Source organism: Carex rostrata, chromosome 10 (genome assembly GCF_964058835.1).
Source record: "Carex rostrata chromosome 10, lpCarRost1.2, whole genome shotgun sequence".
Classification (NCBI taxonomy): domain Eukaryota; kingdom Viridiplantae; phylum Streptophyta; class Magnoliopsida; order Poales; family Cyperaceae; genus Carex; species Carex rostrata.
This window is the reverse complement of record NC_135927.1, coordinates 6,768,866-6,784,591: the sequence shown is the minus strand read 5'-3', so window position 1 is coordinate 6,784,591 and position 15,726 is coordinate 6,768,866. Positions and strand designations below refer to the sequence as shown.

Genomic DNA, 15,726 nt, shown 5'->3' with positions numbered 1-15,726 from the left:
TATGTTACTTGCAAGCATAGTGACAAGATTCGTGTATTATATCCGAATAATTTGATTTTTTGGTGATGTTGAACCGAACGTCTAATTATTCGGTTGATCGAACTTTGACCGAATTAAAGCCGGATAATTTGAGAATTTTACGAATTTTTCTCAAATTTGACAAATTATTCGTGAATTTTTCCCAAATTTTTTCCGAATTTTTTCCAGAATTTTTTTTGGCTCTCTTGCAGGACTGAGATATCTGATCGGAATAATTCTGAATTATTCCTGAATTATACCCGAATCATAAATTTTTAACCTCGGCGAACTGAACCTGAATAATTCATTTATCACTATGCTTGCAACATAAGAATTCCATAACTGGTTAATTACATAGGACTGAATCTGCTGTCTACATGTGGGGAGAAAAAAATCCTCTCTATTTGTTCATGCATGCTCTGATCTGAAGGATCATAATTGAAGTATTGAGTTCTCTTCTCAGAACTCAAATATTTTTTATACTTCAATTATGATTGTTTAGATCAGAGCATGCATGAACGAATGTACATGATTTTCCTAACTATATGTAAGTAAGAGATTAGGTTCCTAATTAATGATTTTTTGTGGTTTAATAATTTGACATGTTAAGAATTCCCAACCTCGTTACACATCATAAATATATTTACGATTGATCTGTTTAATTAGTTGAAACAAAATATGAAATACATAATTTTACTAATTTATAACTCACAAATTAATTTACGCAAATATATATGCACATGTATATATGATTAAAGAGGAAATTCTGGCTTTCAGTGCACCACATATTGTCACCAAAGTCATGACAACAAAAGATCTTTTAAACAGATCATCAAAGAAGACAGAAAGCAGTGGAAGGATTCCACGTGGCCCAATGATTTTGTCAAGTATGAAAGATCTCTTATGAACTATTACCATAAAAGGAGACCCACTTGTGTGCTACTCTCTCTCTCTCTCTCTCTCTCTCTCTCTTTCTACAGGTGCTGTTGGTTCTATTGGCCTTTGTTCTTCCCCAAATAGGGAGAGAAAGTCAGCACTCCTACCGCTCAAGAAGTCGGATCTCTTCTTCAGGTAATTCTAAGCTTTTTGATATTTTAATGAAAAATTCTCTGTGGTTATTTAAATTATTTGTGTAATAGTGAAGATTGGTGGTTTTCCAATTTAGATTTATAATATTTAGAACATTGGACTCTCTTATTTTATTTGTTGCGATAAATTTTAATATTATAAACTGTAGAGATCTCCTTTTCTACCTTCGCCTCCTTTCCATATCTCTACCCCAATTTGTGTTGTATTCTCTCTCTCTCTCTGTGGTGCACTGTTTACACTTGCTTGTTAACTGCGCCTTAACAATGGAAAAAGGATAAGAGAAAAGATCTCACATCTCTTATTTCGTCCATACCCAGTCTCCTTTTTATTTTTTATTCAATTCCATTTAGTTTTTTGTATTATAAAATACTCATGATTGTATTTCTTCTTTGTAGCATTGATATCTGTACCAATCACATATTAAACATATCAGACCAACGCAATAAAAATATAAAATCATCTCTCTCTCTCTCTCCTTGGAAACTTGACTGCAGCTGTCAGGGTTTCACTCTCTCTCTCTCTCTCTCTCTCTCGCCATTATCCAATATATTAAGTACAGCCTATGGGCAATAAAATGCCAAAAAATATATATATATTTATATAAAGTACCAGTTTGTCTACCTTATATATATGTGTGTATTTAAACCACTGCCATTTCTTTCTTGTTTTTTGTTTGATCTAGATATGTCAGTGAATGAAAGTTTGAGGTCTACTAATTTTTTTTTTTTTTTTTGAAAAACTGATAACATAAACTTTAGCTTGTTCCTTTTGGTGTCTCTTCCCTAGAGATCAGATCATCAGCAATGGCTAGGGAAAGAATACAAATAAAGAAGATTGACAATACCACAGCTCGACAAGTTACCTTCTCCAAGAGGCGTCGAGGGTTGTTCAAGAAGGCCGAAGAGCTATCGATACTATGTGATGCTGAGGTTGCTCTCATTGTTTTCTCTACTACTGGCAAACTCTTCCAGTACTCAAGTTCCTGGTATTTTCTTTTGTTTCTTAGAGAATATGTTAAAAGGTTAACACATTTTAGCAGCTTTCTTGAATGTTGTGTTGCTGCAATCAATTAAATCATCAGATTTGCAGAAATTTGCAAGTCTAGATTCCCAGGTACATTATCTTAAAAAATGATTCTTACAAAAGTATAACCGTTGAATAATTTTTAATATTTTGATCAGTTGCCAATTGGTTTCTAATTAAATTACACAAATTTAAAAAAGTTATTTTACATAAGAAATGACACATTCGAAATAACATTTTTAAACTTTTATAAATTTTGATGTTAGTTGCTAGAGTTGTCCATTCCTTCCCTTTGTATGGAAATTAATGGTATTGAGTGAACAATGTGCACACTACCTCTTGATATAGTGTCTCCAACATGCATTCATGCATGTAAGAACATTTTTAGAAAGTATAGATGAGACTGCTGGTTACTGCTTGGCATCTTGTCCTCTTATCAGCTGTAGTAATATTTTAAGGGTTTGGTTTTTTATTGTGAAGTGATGATAGATTATTTAAATAATTATGTGCAACAAATAAAGTTAAATTTGGACTAAATATGGGACATAACAGTATATTCCTTTGTATAAAAATCTCAAACAAATGTTCAATAACTGAAACTGCAAATACTAGACCACCATTATTTAGTCAACGAGACTTATATATATATATAATAATAATAATCTTCACATAATTTTTGTTCCCAATTACCTCCTGACATAAAAAATATTGCCTACAAGACAAATGTTCGAGTAACTTAATTAAAACTACAAGGTTACTTTAAAATTATTATTTCACTGGGGACATCAAAATTTAATTAAATGTTTGCTCCAAGGGAGTGACCACTAAAACGAACTTACTACAAAAGACAGGCACTTTTTGCGAGCGTAAAAAGTGACTTTTCGTGAAGGAATATCGTCATAAACGTGCTTTTTCTATTTGCGACAGTACCTTTTACGACGGAATTCCGTCATAAATGCGTTTTTTCTCTCGCAAAAAGTGCCTATTTTGTTGGCAATTGTATGTGATTTTATTTTTACGTTGATAATACTTCTTTAATCATAGATCCTTCTGGTATTCGTTCTGCGCATGAACTAGTTACTCTAGTATTGCAGATAACACCATCCTGTCATTAGAATGTTAAAAATGAACAAAACTAGAGTGTGATGTGTTCACCAAGAGGGATTGGTAAGCATATCTCCAAAATACTATCGGATTGGCTTCCAACGATGAATCTACATCGTTGAAATCCATGTAATTCGTGAGTGGTGTATGTATATGCAAATTTTTCAAACTTTCAGATTCATTTACCACATGGTCAAATGGTCAAAACAAAGAACATTTTATAATTTATTTTTAATTTTTTTTATATATTCTTCGAATCATTTTTTGACCGCTTGACTTTATACTAAATAAATTCAAAATTATAAATTTTTGCATGTACATGTATCACTCACGAAGTACATGAATTTCAACGGTTTGGATTCGTAATTCAAAGTTAATCCGATAGTCTTTTGGAGATGTGCTCACTAACCCCTCTTTGTGAGCACATCACACCCTAGTTTTGCTCTTTAAAAATTACGTTGGGACTATTAATTTTTTTTATTCTGAAGCATGAATGACATCATCGAGAAGCATCGGACACAATCAAAGAATCTGCAGAAATCATCAGATCAACCATCTTTCGACTTGAATGTAAGATTATCATCAAATTGTGCATTTTTTCTATATAATGCATTGTCAGCCTATTGTTTAACGAACTTTGCATTCTAATGAATTTCCTTTTTGAATTGTACATACTACCTTTCCTATAATTGTGAGAAAATCATCTGATTTTTTTATTTGTGACTTGAATGTAATTTATTCATGCCTTATTATAATTTTGTACTATTTCCAGTTATATTTTGACAAATTGCAACAGAAATAATAAAAGCTAAATTTAGGGAAGTAACTTTTATATGTCATTTTTGTTGGACTTGGTGTTCAAAAAGAAATTTGGACGTAGTTTTTGAGTTTGATGTACTCTATTTTAGGAGATGAGTTACAATGTGCTGTGAATGGATCAAGGGCTTCGGTTTACTTCATGTCCATATCTCAATTTTTAAAGTCCAAACAGTCAATAAGAACCGTTCAACAAGATCTCCATATTAAAATGTCTTTGGAGATTTTGGAATTTTTTTATAAGTAGAAAATCACTATTTTGTGATGGTCCAGAATCTTCACAATCAACGGAACTTCTACCTATCTAAAAAAATAGTAAGAAAATTCAAAGAAATGTAAAATTTTGTCTCCAAGCACAAGCACATTTTAATACGGAGATCATGTTGAACGGTTTGAATTACCTGATTGAATTTTGAAAACTTGGAAACATCGATATGGACCTGAAGTAAAACAAGGGTTTCAATTCACAACTCATGATAGGCCCATCACTATGTAGTACCTATTGGTGTTTAATCTTTGAACTTTTTCTCTTCTACCTTGCATCATGCCTGGCTTTTCCAATTTTGGTTGTGATGCATTTGCTGTTGAGATAGAAAGTATATAGATTAAATACGAGAGAGCTAGAAAATTGCTTTGTTAATTAGTAATCAATGGGCCATAACTCTATTTAATTTTATTTAACATTTTCTGTTATATGATTAATTATGCACTAATTATAATTCTGGTTTTTAAATGAATGTCCCTTATATGTTTGTTGAATTTTCAATGGTTCAATATATTTGGTTCACTTCTAATAATATCTCTGAATTGACATACTTTTGAAATCTAATGTGGACAAAAATCTTTATCATAACCTGGTGAGGAATTAACTCCCCTTAGAATAAAGTTTAGACTGAAACCTCAATGAAGCTTGCATGAAATAAGTATGTACGATGTAGATATTGCAAGTGCATTACTGATATAACTCTCATTGAAGTACTTTATGGATACATATTTATATTCTTCTTCAGATTGAGAATGACAAGTATGTGAATTTGAGCAAACAAGTTGAAGAAGCTAGTGTTATCCTCAGGTTTGTTTTCTCTCAAAGCACAATTAGTTCTCCCTTTTTAGTCTTAGTATTGCTGCTGGTATAAATGAATAGTGAAATATATTGATCACAAGAAAGGGTCATACATTATTGAAACACTCAAGGTACCACTTCAACAAGCAAGTACTTAATTACTTCCTAACCATCGATTTTAAAAGCTCTCTTAGACCATGGATGTGTTTCGCAAAATTTCAACCAGGTGTTTGTGTGTCTGATACATATATAATATTTAACTGTGTTATATGGAAATGTTATATGATTCAAATATACTTCTATTTTATAAAAATCTTCTACTCTGTTGATTCTGCTGCACAAATGACACTCTAATTTTTTACCCACCCACTTATGCAGGCACTATATAATGCAAATATTTTGTTTGATAAATTAAACACTTTTTCCTGGTTAGGAACAAATGATGATATGGTATTTTACTAAGGTTTATATTTTCTTTCGTTGAGATAAACTTAATTCTTAGGAATAATTTCATTTTAGAATTGAAATTTCTCTTTAATAAAATTTTCTTTATATTATATAAAGAAAATGTATACCCATCTTTCTTTTCATAAAAGAAAGTTGGAAATGAAGGAAATTTGATATTAAGTATGCCTTTGATCCACCTAAACATAATAAATATCACTGAAACAATAAAATGACCAATATGCATGACTTTCTCAATCCAATATAGAGCTCAATGTTCCTGACTCTTTAATTTACCTAGAAAATACGAAATCATTACTCTTATACCTTTAATTTGGCCAATCAAATTAGTTTCTCGGACACTTTTTTTTGGTATGGATTTATTTTTGAATAAGAACTTTTTTCTTGAATAGGTTATTGGTATGGATTTAAAATTCTTGATGTTCCTTGTCGCCCTGGCCTGTCTTAACTGATAGAAATCAAAAGGGCATTGAAAACTTGCCAACATAGAGAGTGCAAACTGAGATGAAACTTACAGGCTATTTATGATGTTGTCAATTTAGGCAAATGAGGGGAGAGGAGCTTGATGGATTAACTGTGGAAGATCTGCAGCGATTGGAGAAGAACCTCGAATCAGGTCTTAGTCGAGTGTTGGATAGAAAGGTAATTATTTCAGTATTAACATTAGAGAAAGCATTACAATACTTAGTTTCTTTCCTTATTTTTTCTTGCAGAGTATGCAAGAACTGTTTTTCTTTGAATTATATTTCATTCTTTCTTTTTCATTGGTGCTCAATTTGCTTCTACCTTTTTTCCAGTAAGCTAGAATTCCAAGTTTGTGCCCAAGTAAATTTAGTCTTTTGATGGTAAAACTTATTGTAACTCGGGTGTTACCTTTTGACAAATTGCTAGTCGGTGAAATTGTTATAAATAGGGTATAATTGAGGTTAATTGAGTCTTGAAATGGAATATGCTTAACTTCATAGGAACTTTGGCTAATAAATAAATAAAGAAACTTAATGGTCGGACAAAAAACCTAGATTAAGGCCAATTGAATTATATTGTGACTTAGGAAGGACTAGTCATAAAGTATCATATGAGTTTTGCAGCTCAATAGAAGTTGAATTGGTCTGTAAACCATAAATGGCTCTTTGGGCTTAATCTTTTGTGCATTGCATGTTGAATCAATGCTAAACAAAATAAAAACGCTATTTCAGGGTAATGTACTCATGGATCAGATCAATGATCTCCGCAGAAAGGTTAGGATCCTGATTTCAGCGAGTCAATTTTATGCATGAAGAAAACATGAGATATAGGGATGCATAATTGTCAAACACATGGAATATAATAACAACTTAGCTTTGTTTTATCTTGCATGGCTGAATCTAAATAACACGTGCTATCTAAATAGAAAAAGGGGATGAATGTTAGATTACAATCCACATAATGTGTACAATATGCATTCTACATTTTGTTCTAAAAAATAAAGAAAAGCAAGTCACCATATGCTCTGTATACTTTCCATTATATATACTAAATTATGTATACACGCTTTAATGTCAACTATTTGCTATGGCATGCAGGGTGCAGAACTAATGGAAGAGAATACAAAACTAAGAGACAAAGTAGGGATTTTGTCTCTTTCTTTTTACTGCTGTCTTGTGTAACCTTAGGACAACTACAGTTACATATGGTTCCTTTTCATATTTAACAAACTGAAACCCAACTGACTGAAAATTATCTCCTTCCATTTTCATTTTCTTTAATATGTTGTATAAGCTCATCATCCATTCAAATATTGTTTACTGAAATTCCTGTATGTATCAAGTCCTAATTGAGGGTAAATTGAATCAGCTGGCCAAAAGCTACTGTCATCAGTATATCATGCAATGCAATACTGCACTTGTCACACCACATAATCAAACAAAGCCTTTGTTACACTTTATTTTAGTTCTTTCCTTTTTCATGCAATGAGCAGTAACACGGTAATGATAGCCAATACAGATATCTGTAGCGGGGAAACAAATCGCATATGATGATGCCATTCCGGGTGAAGATGGGCATTCTGCTGAGTCCGTCATGACCGCATCTCACTCCGCAGGAACCTCTCAAGATTGCGATGATTCGTCTGACACCTCCCTTAAGCTTGGGTAAGTCAAACTGGACTTGAAAATATGTACTTAATTTATTACTATTAATTTCCTAGGCGCTCATATAAAAAGAAAGGGGAAGTTAAATAGTATTAAGCAGAGAAGGTTTGTTTTACTTTAGGATGTACATTATAGTTGAGGCTGCATACTACCTATTTTACTCTTTTCAATCAGTTTTGGTTTAAGAGAAAATGAGGGTTTACTGAATGGTAATTTTTTTTTTCAAACTTTGAACAAGATCCAAAGAGAAAAAGTAATTAAATAATAGAGTAAAAAAATCTTAACAGACAAAATAAAGCAAAAGAACAAAAACATCTATCAACTACAGTTGTATCTGGGATGTACCCAATATCTAGTGTGCCTATATTTGGAACATTTACCCGCGAGTTTTTGTAGGGTTGTCCATGCATACATCCAAACATTCACAAGTGACTATAACACTACAATTAGTTCATTTCCTTTTTTGTTGGGCTTTAAATATCTACAAGCAAATCAATAGTAGTCTTCTCTGATGACAAAGTGGATAGTTGTTCAGTTGTTCCAAGATTAGTATTCTTCTTCTAGATTTGGGATAGATTGGTTTGTATTCTTGAGGGAATTACACATTGTCATTATTGCATACAATCACTAATGGACTCTATATTATTGAATCAACCGTATTCATTCTATATGTCCAATAGATTGTTGCTTCTGCTACAACAGACAATAATGGTAAAGAGTTGGGAACAAATATATATGAAATTGGAGTGGTCTATGCCCTTAGATTTGAGAACATATATAATTTCTTAAAATTGTTACGAGGATCTTTAGTATTTACCAATAGAGAGAATACTACGAAACTAAGCTTGTTTCATAGGCTACATCATCTTCATTTCTTTCATTGTCATGGCAAGTGTTGATTAAATTGGCTGGGCTGAAATTAAATTACCAGTTATCTGCAAAATCACTTGTTTATCAAGTGACTTGCTGATGCAGGTGTAATTTGTGCTTTTCATAGAAATAATATGATGGAACATACAAAATTTGGTTTGTTACTGGTATTCACCGGCTAATTTAATAATTTCTGCTGCCAAAGTTAGATTTATTGTGCAAATTGATAAAACCTAATACCAATTTATCCTTATAGTTGGATACAACTGTGGTTAAAATAGAGCCAAAAGTAGTTTTAGTTGAGGATACTCGAGTCTTAATCCTGTGCGCCTTTATTGGTCATGTTAGTGCTTTTCTGGCTTATTTCTCACTGTTGAGGTTTAGTTGCGGTACACGGAAGCCACAATGCCAACACATGTCATCGCTCAACCTTGATTTCTACAAAGGTGTATTACTACTACTGATCCTGATCTGGCTCTTGTAACTTGAGTACATGTGTAACATTGTTTTTGAAATTGTGTTCGAACAGGTTGCCCTGGAATCACTAGACGAGTCGCGACGTATGGTGGCATTCATGATGCTTCCCAAAAGTCATCCGGTGGAAATCAACAGTATTTCTTATATATCAAGTTCTTTTTATATATATGAGAGTATTTAAGAATTAAGACCTGTTACACTAATTGTACCTAAGTAATAATTAATCGTGATGCTTGGACTTTGGAAATTAATGAATATCTTTTAGAGAGATGTCAGAAAAAAGAAATCATCCTTATTTAGGTACTGTATTATGATTTTTTTGTTAATTATTGTGTTTAAAAGTAGGTCTTACTGTGATAATCCCAAGTTATCCTAAGTATATATGTTTTATACAATTTTAGTTTAGGTTCGTTAGCGCATCAATGTCTAATTCAGAATTTCTTGGAGGCTGCTGGCTCGAAAACAATTGTTAACTAGAACAAAGTTAAAAGACTTCAACCCTCATCTCAATATACCATAAAAAATGAATAATAAATATAATAGCAATAGGGATGTATGTTGTATCGTGCAGGATTAAATTAATATGTAGATGAGTAGATCTAATGCTATATACATGCAATGTCGAACCTTAAAACTTGACCATGTGCTGATTTGCATGATTTGTTGGAGTACTTCAAACAAATTCTCTTTGAAAAAAAAAAACTGTCTCATGCCAATTTAGTAGGGGTGAAAACGGATCACATAGTGGTGAAAGTCAATGTTTTAAAATGTGATTTTGTTCATGCATGCGAAAGGCTATTGCATACCGCATATGTAGTACGTGGATTTTAATGCGAACATATGCAGTATGCAAATTTTAAAATAAAAATTCACGCGTGTGTGTGTGTGTGTGTATATATATATATATATATATATAGAGAGAGAGAGAGAGAGAGAGAGAGAGAGAGAGATAGGCTAATGTGCTTCCGGTAGCATATGGGTCGAAATACACACGGTCCAAATTTAAAATTTTAAAATTAAAAAAGTCGATCTGAACCGTTCATCTTGTTCTCCATATTAATATGTGCTTGGAGACCAAATTTTACATTTTTCTGAATTTTTTTACTATTTATTAAGCCTCTTGGAAAATTGCTGATCCAACGGTGGCTTAATAAAACAGTAAAACCGTTGGATTAGCGATTTTCAAAGTGGCTTAATAAATAGTAAAAAAATTCAGAAAAATGTAAAATTTGGTCTCCAAGCACATATTAGTATGGAGAACAAGATGAACGGTTCAGATCGACTTTTTGAATTTTAAAATTTTAAATTTGGACCGTGTATATTTCGGCCCATATGTTACTGAAAGCACATTAGCCTATCTCTCTCTCTCTCTCTCTCTCTCTCTCTCTCTCTATATATATATATATATATATATATATATAGAGAGAGAGAGTGGCTAATATGCATTCGATTGCATATGGACCGAAGTGCTTACGGTCCAAATTTGATTTTTCAAAATCCAAACGGCCGATCTGAACTGTTCATCTTGTTCTCCATATTAATATGTGCTTGGAGACCAAATTTTATATTTTTCTGAATTTTTTTACTATTTATTAAGTATTTTACAAAATTGTTGATCCAACGGTAGCTTAACAAAACAGTAAAATCAGCAGTCATCGTTGGATCAACAATTTTGTAAAATACTTAATAAATAGTAAAAAAATTCATAAAAATGTAAAATCTGGTCTCCAAGCACATATTAATATGGAGAACAAGATGAACGGTTTGGATCGGTCATTTGAATTTTGAATTTTAGATTTATGTTCCAATGCACAAACTCCTCTATGCATTGCAACGCACCATAGCCCATCTCTCTCTCTCTCTCTCTATATATATATATATAGATCTCTCTCTCTCTCTCTCTCTCTATATATATATATAGAGAGAGAGAGAGAGAGAGAAAGAATGGCTAATATCAAAACGTTTGCACCACGCCTCCCGTGCAACCGATTCATTTTCTGATTTTTATAGTCCAAGTGATAAATCTAAACCGTTAGATGTGTTCTCCATATTAAAATGTGCTTGGAGACCAAATTTTACATTTTTTGAAATTTTTTTACTATTTATTAAGTCACTTTGAAAATCGCTGATCCAATGGTGGCTGTTTGGAACAGTAAAATCAGAAGCCACCGTTGGATCAGTGATTTTCAAAGTGACTTAATAAATAGTAAAAAAATTCCAAAAAATGTAAAATTTGGTCTCCAAGCACATTTTAATATGGAGAACACATCTAACGGTTTAGATTTATCATTTAGACTTTTAAAATCGGAAAATGAATCGGTTGCACGGGAGGCGTGGTGCAAACGTTTTGATATTAGGAATATGCTAGCATGCTATGCATAACATATAGCCCCTCCATGCAACGCCTTGGATTTTGACTTTTCAAAATCCTAACGGTCGATCCGAACCGTTCATCTTGTTCTTTATATTAATATGTGTTTGGGGACCAAATTTTACATTTTTTGGAACTTTTTTACTATTTCTTTAGATTTATTGAAAATCGCTGTTTTCAGCAAATCTGGACCATAAAAAAACAGCGATTTTCAATAAATCTAAAGAAATAGTAAAAAAATTCCAAAAAATATAAAATTTGGTCCCCAAACACATATTAATGTGGAGAACAAAATGAATGGTTCAGATTGACCATTAGGATTTTGAAAAGTCAAAATCCAAGGCGTTGCATGGAGGGGCTCTATGCTATGCATAGCATGCTAGCATATTCATATATTTGAATTTATTTTCACATAACTAACAATAGTTTTTTCACATAAATTATAATTAAAATACAATAAAATTATCAAATTCGGACCGCATATGTGCTTTTTCAGTCCGCATATGTGCTTTTTCAGTCCGCATATGCACGTTTTCAGTCCGCATATTCAAATTGCATATGCGACTGCATGGGAGGACCGCATGGCCATTCTGAGCACGGCTGTCGACTGCATAGGCATATGCGGTTCATGCGGCCGTATTTTAAAACACCGGGTGAAACAAAATCTGTATCTATTTTTATTTTTCGGATACAGATACGAATCAGATATTAGATAGATACAAATAAATTTAGATACAGATCAGATCAAATCAGATATTTATTAAAAAATATACAAATATTTTTAAAAATACCGAAGTTCATATTATTTATCTAATTATAATGGTGAATAACATATTTTTTTCATAATATATACTAAATCATATGGTATATATCTATTATTCAAATGTAAATAATTAAAATTTAAAACTATATTCGTATCCGTTCCGTATGATATCCACATCTAATATTTGAATATAGAACAAATATTATCTGCTCCATTTTCATTGCTACAAGTTAGGAATCCGTATCACCCTAGGTATGTGAGGTGCAAGCTATAAATTTGAATTGTTCTTTTCATGTGGCACAAATCTCAAAGCAGACCCCCTACAGTTCTAACCGGTTCCAGAATGAGTTTGATCCAACTGGGATTAATCTGAGCCGTTCGTTCTTTTAAATTGCACCTCAGGTACCTGAGCGGATACGCACTCACAAGTTAGGCTCACAAGGATGACAAACAATAGATGAATTTGGAAGCCAACCAATGTTTTGGTGTTGTCGGCCACTGAATGCCTTGAAGTGAAATGGGTCCATGGATTTGTATTGGATCAAACAACACTGGGCCACATGTTTAATTGTACATTGTTAATTGATGCAGCCCAAAATTTTATTTCATTAGGTGCTGGTCACATGGACATGTATTAGCAGTAAACTAGCCCAAAATCAGATTAATAAATAAATGTCTGAAATTCAAGGCCCTTTCTACAAGGATTAAATCCAGATTCTGGCAATGCAATTTGTATCTTCTGTTCTTTATTCAATTACTATTCCTTAGATTCATTGAAAATCTTTTACTTTTTCTCTTGTGGATAATTCGATTTATAATAGATAATTAATAGAACTGTAAAAAAAATGATGACATAAAACAAATTAAAAAATAACTTATAAAATGTTTATTATTTGGACAGCTTGACCATGTCCTAAATAAATTTGAAACTTTAAAATTTTTGCATATACATGAAGTATATGGATTTCAACAGCTTGAATTCGTAGTTCGAAGTTAACCCGACAGTTTAAATATATGCTCACCAAACCCTCTTGGTGAGCACATCACACTCTAGTTTTGTTCTATTTTGTTTTACAAAACTTCACTGGCTGTGAAGTGTTAGTTTAGAAGGATATTAATTTGTTGCTTCTTCAATGTCTTCACTTGACATATATTTTGTAGGTATAATAGAAATATACAAATTAACATGGATATTTTTTGGTCTACGAGTATACAAAAATGTTTGGGGATAGATGGTTAAACTAATTTAATAAAATCTTATAACAATGTTTATAAAATACAAGAATTAATTACAAAAAGTAGAAATTCCGGTTCACTGGAAATAATATCATCACAATCTTTTCTAATGACTATTTAAAAAAATAACGAAATTTGATATCAAATATATGAACCGGAATTTTCTGAAAGAATTGATGTACATATATTCTAGTACTTAACTGGATTTACGGGATTAAAAATTATTAAAGTATATATCCAAAAATCATCAAGAAGGTTGACAAATATATATACAGAAACATATTCTTTCAATTAATAAGGAGCTCATTTTACTTATAGTAATTAAAAAATATTATGAAAAAAAATAAATCAATCGAGTATTCCACAGTACAAGATAAAAAAATAAATCAATCTAGGAATGGAGTAAAAATATATACTATCTAAATTCTCAAAATTTTAATTTCCTTTTTCTTTCATCAATAATTAATGCCAGAAACTAGATTTGAAATGCAAAGATATATCATTCAAAGAAGAAAATGCTGAAATTCTTCAATTATTATTTAATAAACGTTTTAGAGTATATCATAAAGTTCAATTTATTCAATGACAGCATTACAATACTGGACACAATAAACACATGTCATGTAAAAGCATGCAGACATACACTTAACATATAGTCTAGTTTACTTCATTTTATTTCCCCTTTTCAAGGGAACATCTCTTGCAGTTAAGTCCATCCTTCAAGGAAGGGTGTATGCTGCAATATACAAAACAACAATCAATAAATAATGACACATAAACTAACTTATAATTCCAATATTCATCACATGATTTATAATAAAATTATAAAAAAAATTCATTTTCATACCTCCACATTTATATCCAACAGGGCGGTCAGCAAGGTTGCACCTTTGGGGAATAGATATAGCAATCTCAGGCTTAATACCGGCAAGCTTCGCCATGTTAGAAAGAAGAACAGCACACAGGCAGCCTGGACTCTGAGTGGTGAATATTGTTTCCACCTGAGAACAACATTGGCTCGACACCTGTGCATTTGCATCCCTTGCAGCCGATGCACATGGTGCCAATTTAAACGCCATAGTATTAGGCGAGGTTCTACCGCATTCACCTGCACCGTTGACTTTGTCAATGCTTATTGCACCAACCAACACAAGTGCCACAAAAAGAGCAAGAAACTTAGGAGTGGTGAACACCATTTTTGTTTCAAATTTTGAATTAATCTATATTTGAAATTAATGGTTTAGCTAGAGGATTCATGGGGTTTATATTAATGTAGGGATTGTAGTGGGAGATACTAGTGGGTGTAGCACTAGGTTTTGTTTAATCTCTATTGTGAGGATTTTCATCATGTAAATGATTGTCTGTTTGTTGATGGTGCACTTAGTTTCATTAGCCAATTTGTAGCACTAGGTTTTGTTTAATTTCTATTGTGAGGATTTTCATCAAGTAAATGATTGTCTGTTTGTTGATAGTGCACTTAGTTTCATTAGCCAATTTAAAGCTGCCAGGTTTTCAAGCGGTGCATTGTGTAGGGTCGTTGGCCTGTGCTCTTTTAATTTTTTTAATATATATTTTTTAAAATTAAAGGGGGGAACCTAATTCCTCTTTGTAGGCTCGGCCCAAAATTTCAAAATATTATTTTATAAGTGATCAAGATTAAAAGTGTAACAAAGTGACGCATATTAAAAGTCGAGCTATAATAAGTCAAACTAAAAATCGAGTAATAGCGTAAAGTGAAAGATTGAGAGCTGATTAGTAAAGTTGAGGATAACTTCTCAAAACGGTTACTAGGCATATAATACTATCTAATTGGACACCGTATGATAGTGCTAATATCTTAGAGAAAATATTGCTACATGATTTTGTTCATATATTGGCTGATATGATCAACATGTTCCTTGAGTTTTGAATTACTTAATAGTCAGTTTGGAGTATGACTCTAGATTGTGAAGCACTATATATATCATAAATAAGTAAAAAACTCTAAATATCTCTAATCACTGTAATTTGTAAGGGATACTAAATACAACTAAATTTAGCGTGACTATTGAATGTAAATGAAACCCTCACGTAAAATACAACCTTTTATGGAAATGAAACTCTTACGGTTTTCGTTATTGTTTGTATTAGCGTGAGGATTAAATGTTGATCAGGTTTCAGATCAAACAATATGTGGACGGGTCATTTGGATAAGCGAATCCAATATATGACCAAAACAAGGTGCATTGACTTCGGTCAACAAAAGTCAACTACAATCGTTGACTGGTTAGATGAGGAGTAAATGTTAACTCGTCAACAGATT

At 32.1% G+C, this 15,726-nt stretch overlaps 2 protein-coding genes across 4 annotated transcripts; one reads left to right on the top strand and one right to left on the bottom strand.

The window, feature by feature from the left end:
* Positions 1-930: 930 nt before the first annotated feature.
* LOC144560319 (MADS-box transcription factor 22-like) lies at positions 931-9,340 on the top strand. Of its 3 annotated transcripts, none has more exons than XM_078309480.1 (9): positions 931-1,089; positions 1,894-2,092; positions 3,723-3,804; positions 5,061-5,122; positions 6,121-6,220; positions 6,775-6,816; positions 7,141-7,182; positions 7,562-7,707; positions 9,107-9,340. In XM_078309480.1, the coding sequence occupies exons 2-9, from the start codon at positions 1,911-1,913 to the stop codon at positions 9,123-9,125; spliced, it is 675 nt and encodes a 224-aa protein (XP_078165606.1). In that variant the 5' UTR covers positions 931-1,089; positions 1,894-1,910; the 3' UTR covers positions 9,126-9,340. The 3 variants fall into 3 exon arrangements, with proteins under 3 accessions (XP_078165606.1, XP_078165604.1, XP_078165605.1); XM_078309478.1 differs by having other exon boundaries at positions 936-1,089; positions 7,553-7,707; XM_078309479.1 differs by having other exon boundaries at positions 1,003-1,089; positions 1,866-2,092.
* A 4,627-nt stretch (positions 9,341-13,967) lies between these two features.
* Positions 13,968-14,674, bottom strand: LOC144560504 (uncharacterized). Its single transcript, XM_078309725.1, has 2 exons — positions 14,272-14,674; positions 13,968-14,160 (listed from the first exon to the last, which is right to left on the bottom strand). The coding sequence occupies exons 1-2, from the start codon at positions 14,618-14,620 to the stop codon at positions 14,144-14,146; spliced, it is 366 nt and encodes a 121-aa protein (XP_078165851.1). The 5' UTR covers positions 14,621-14,674; the 3' UTR covers positions 13,968-14,143.
* Between the last annotated feature and the right edge of the window lie 1,052 nt (positions 14,675-15,726).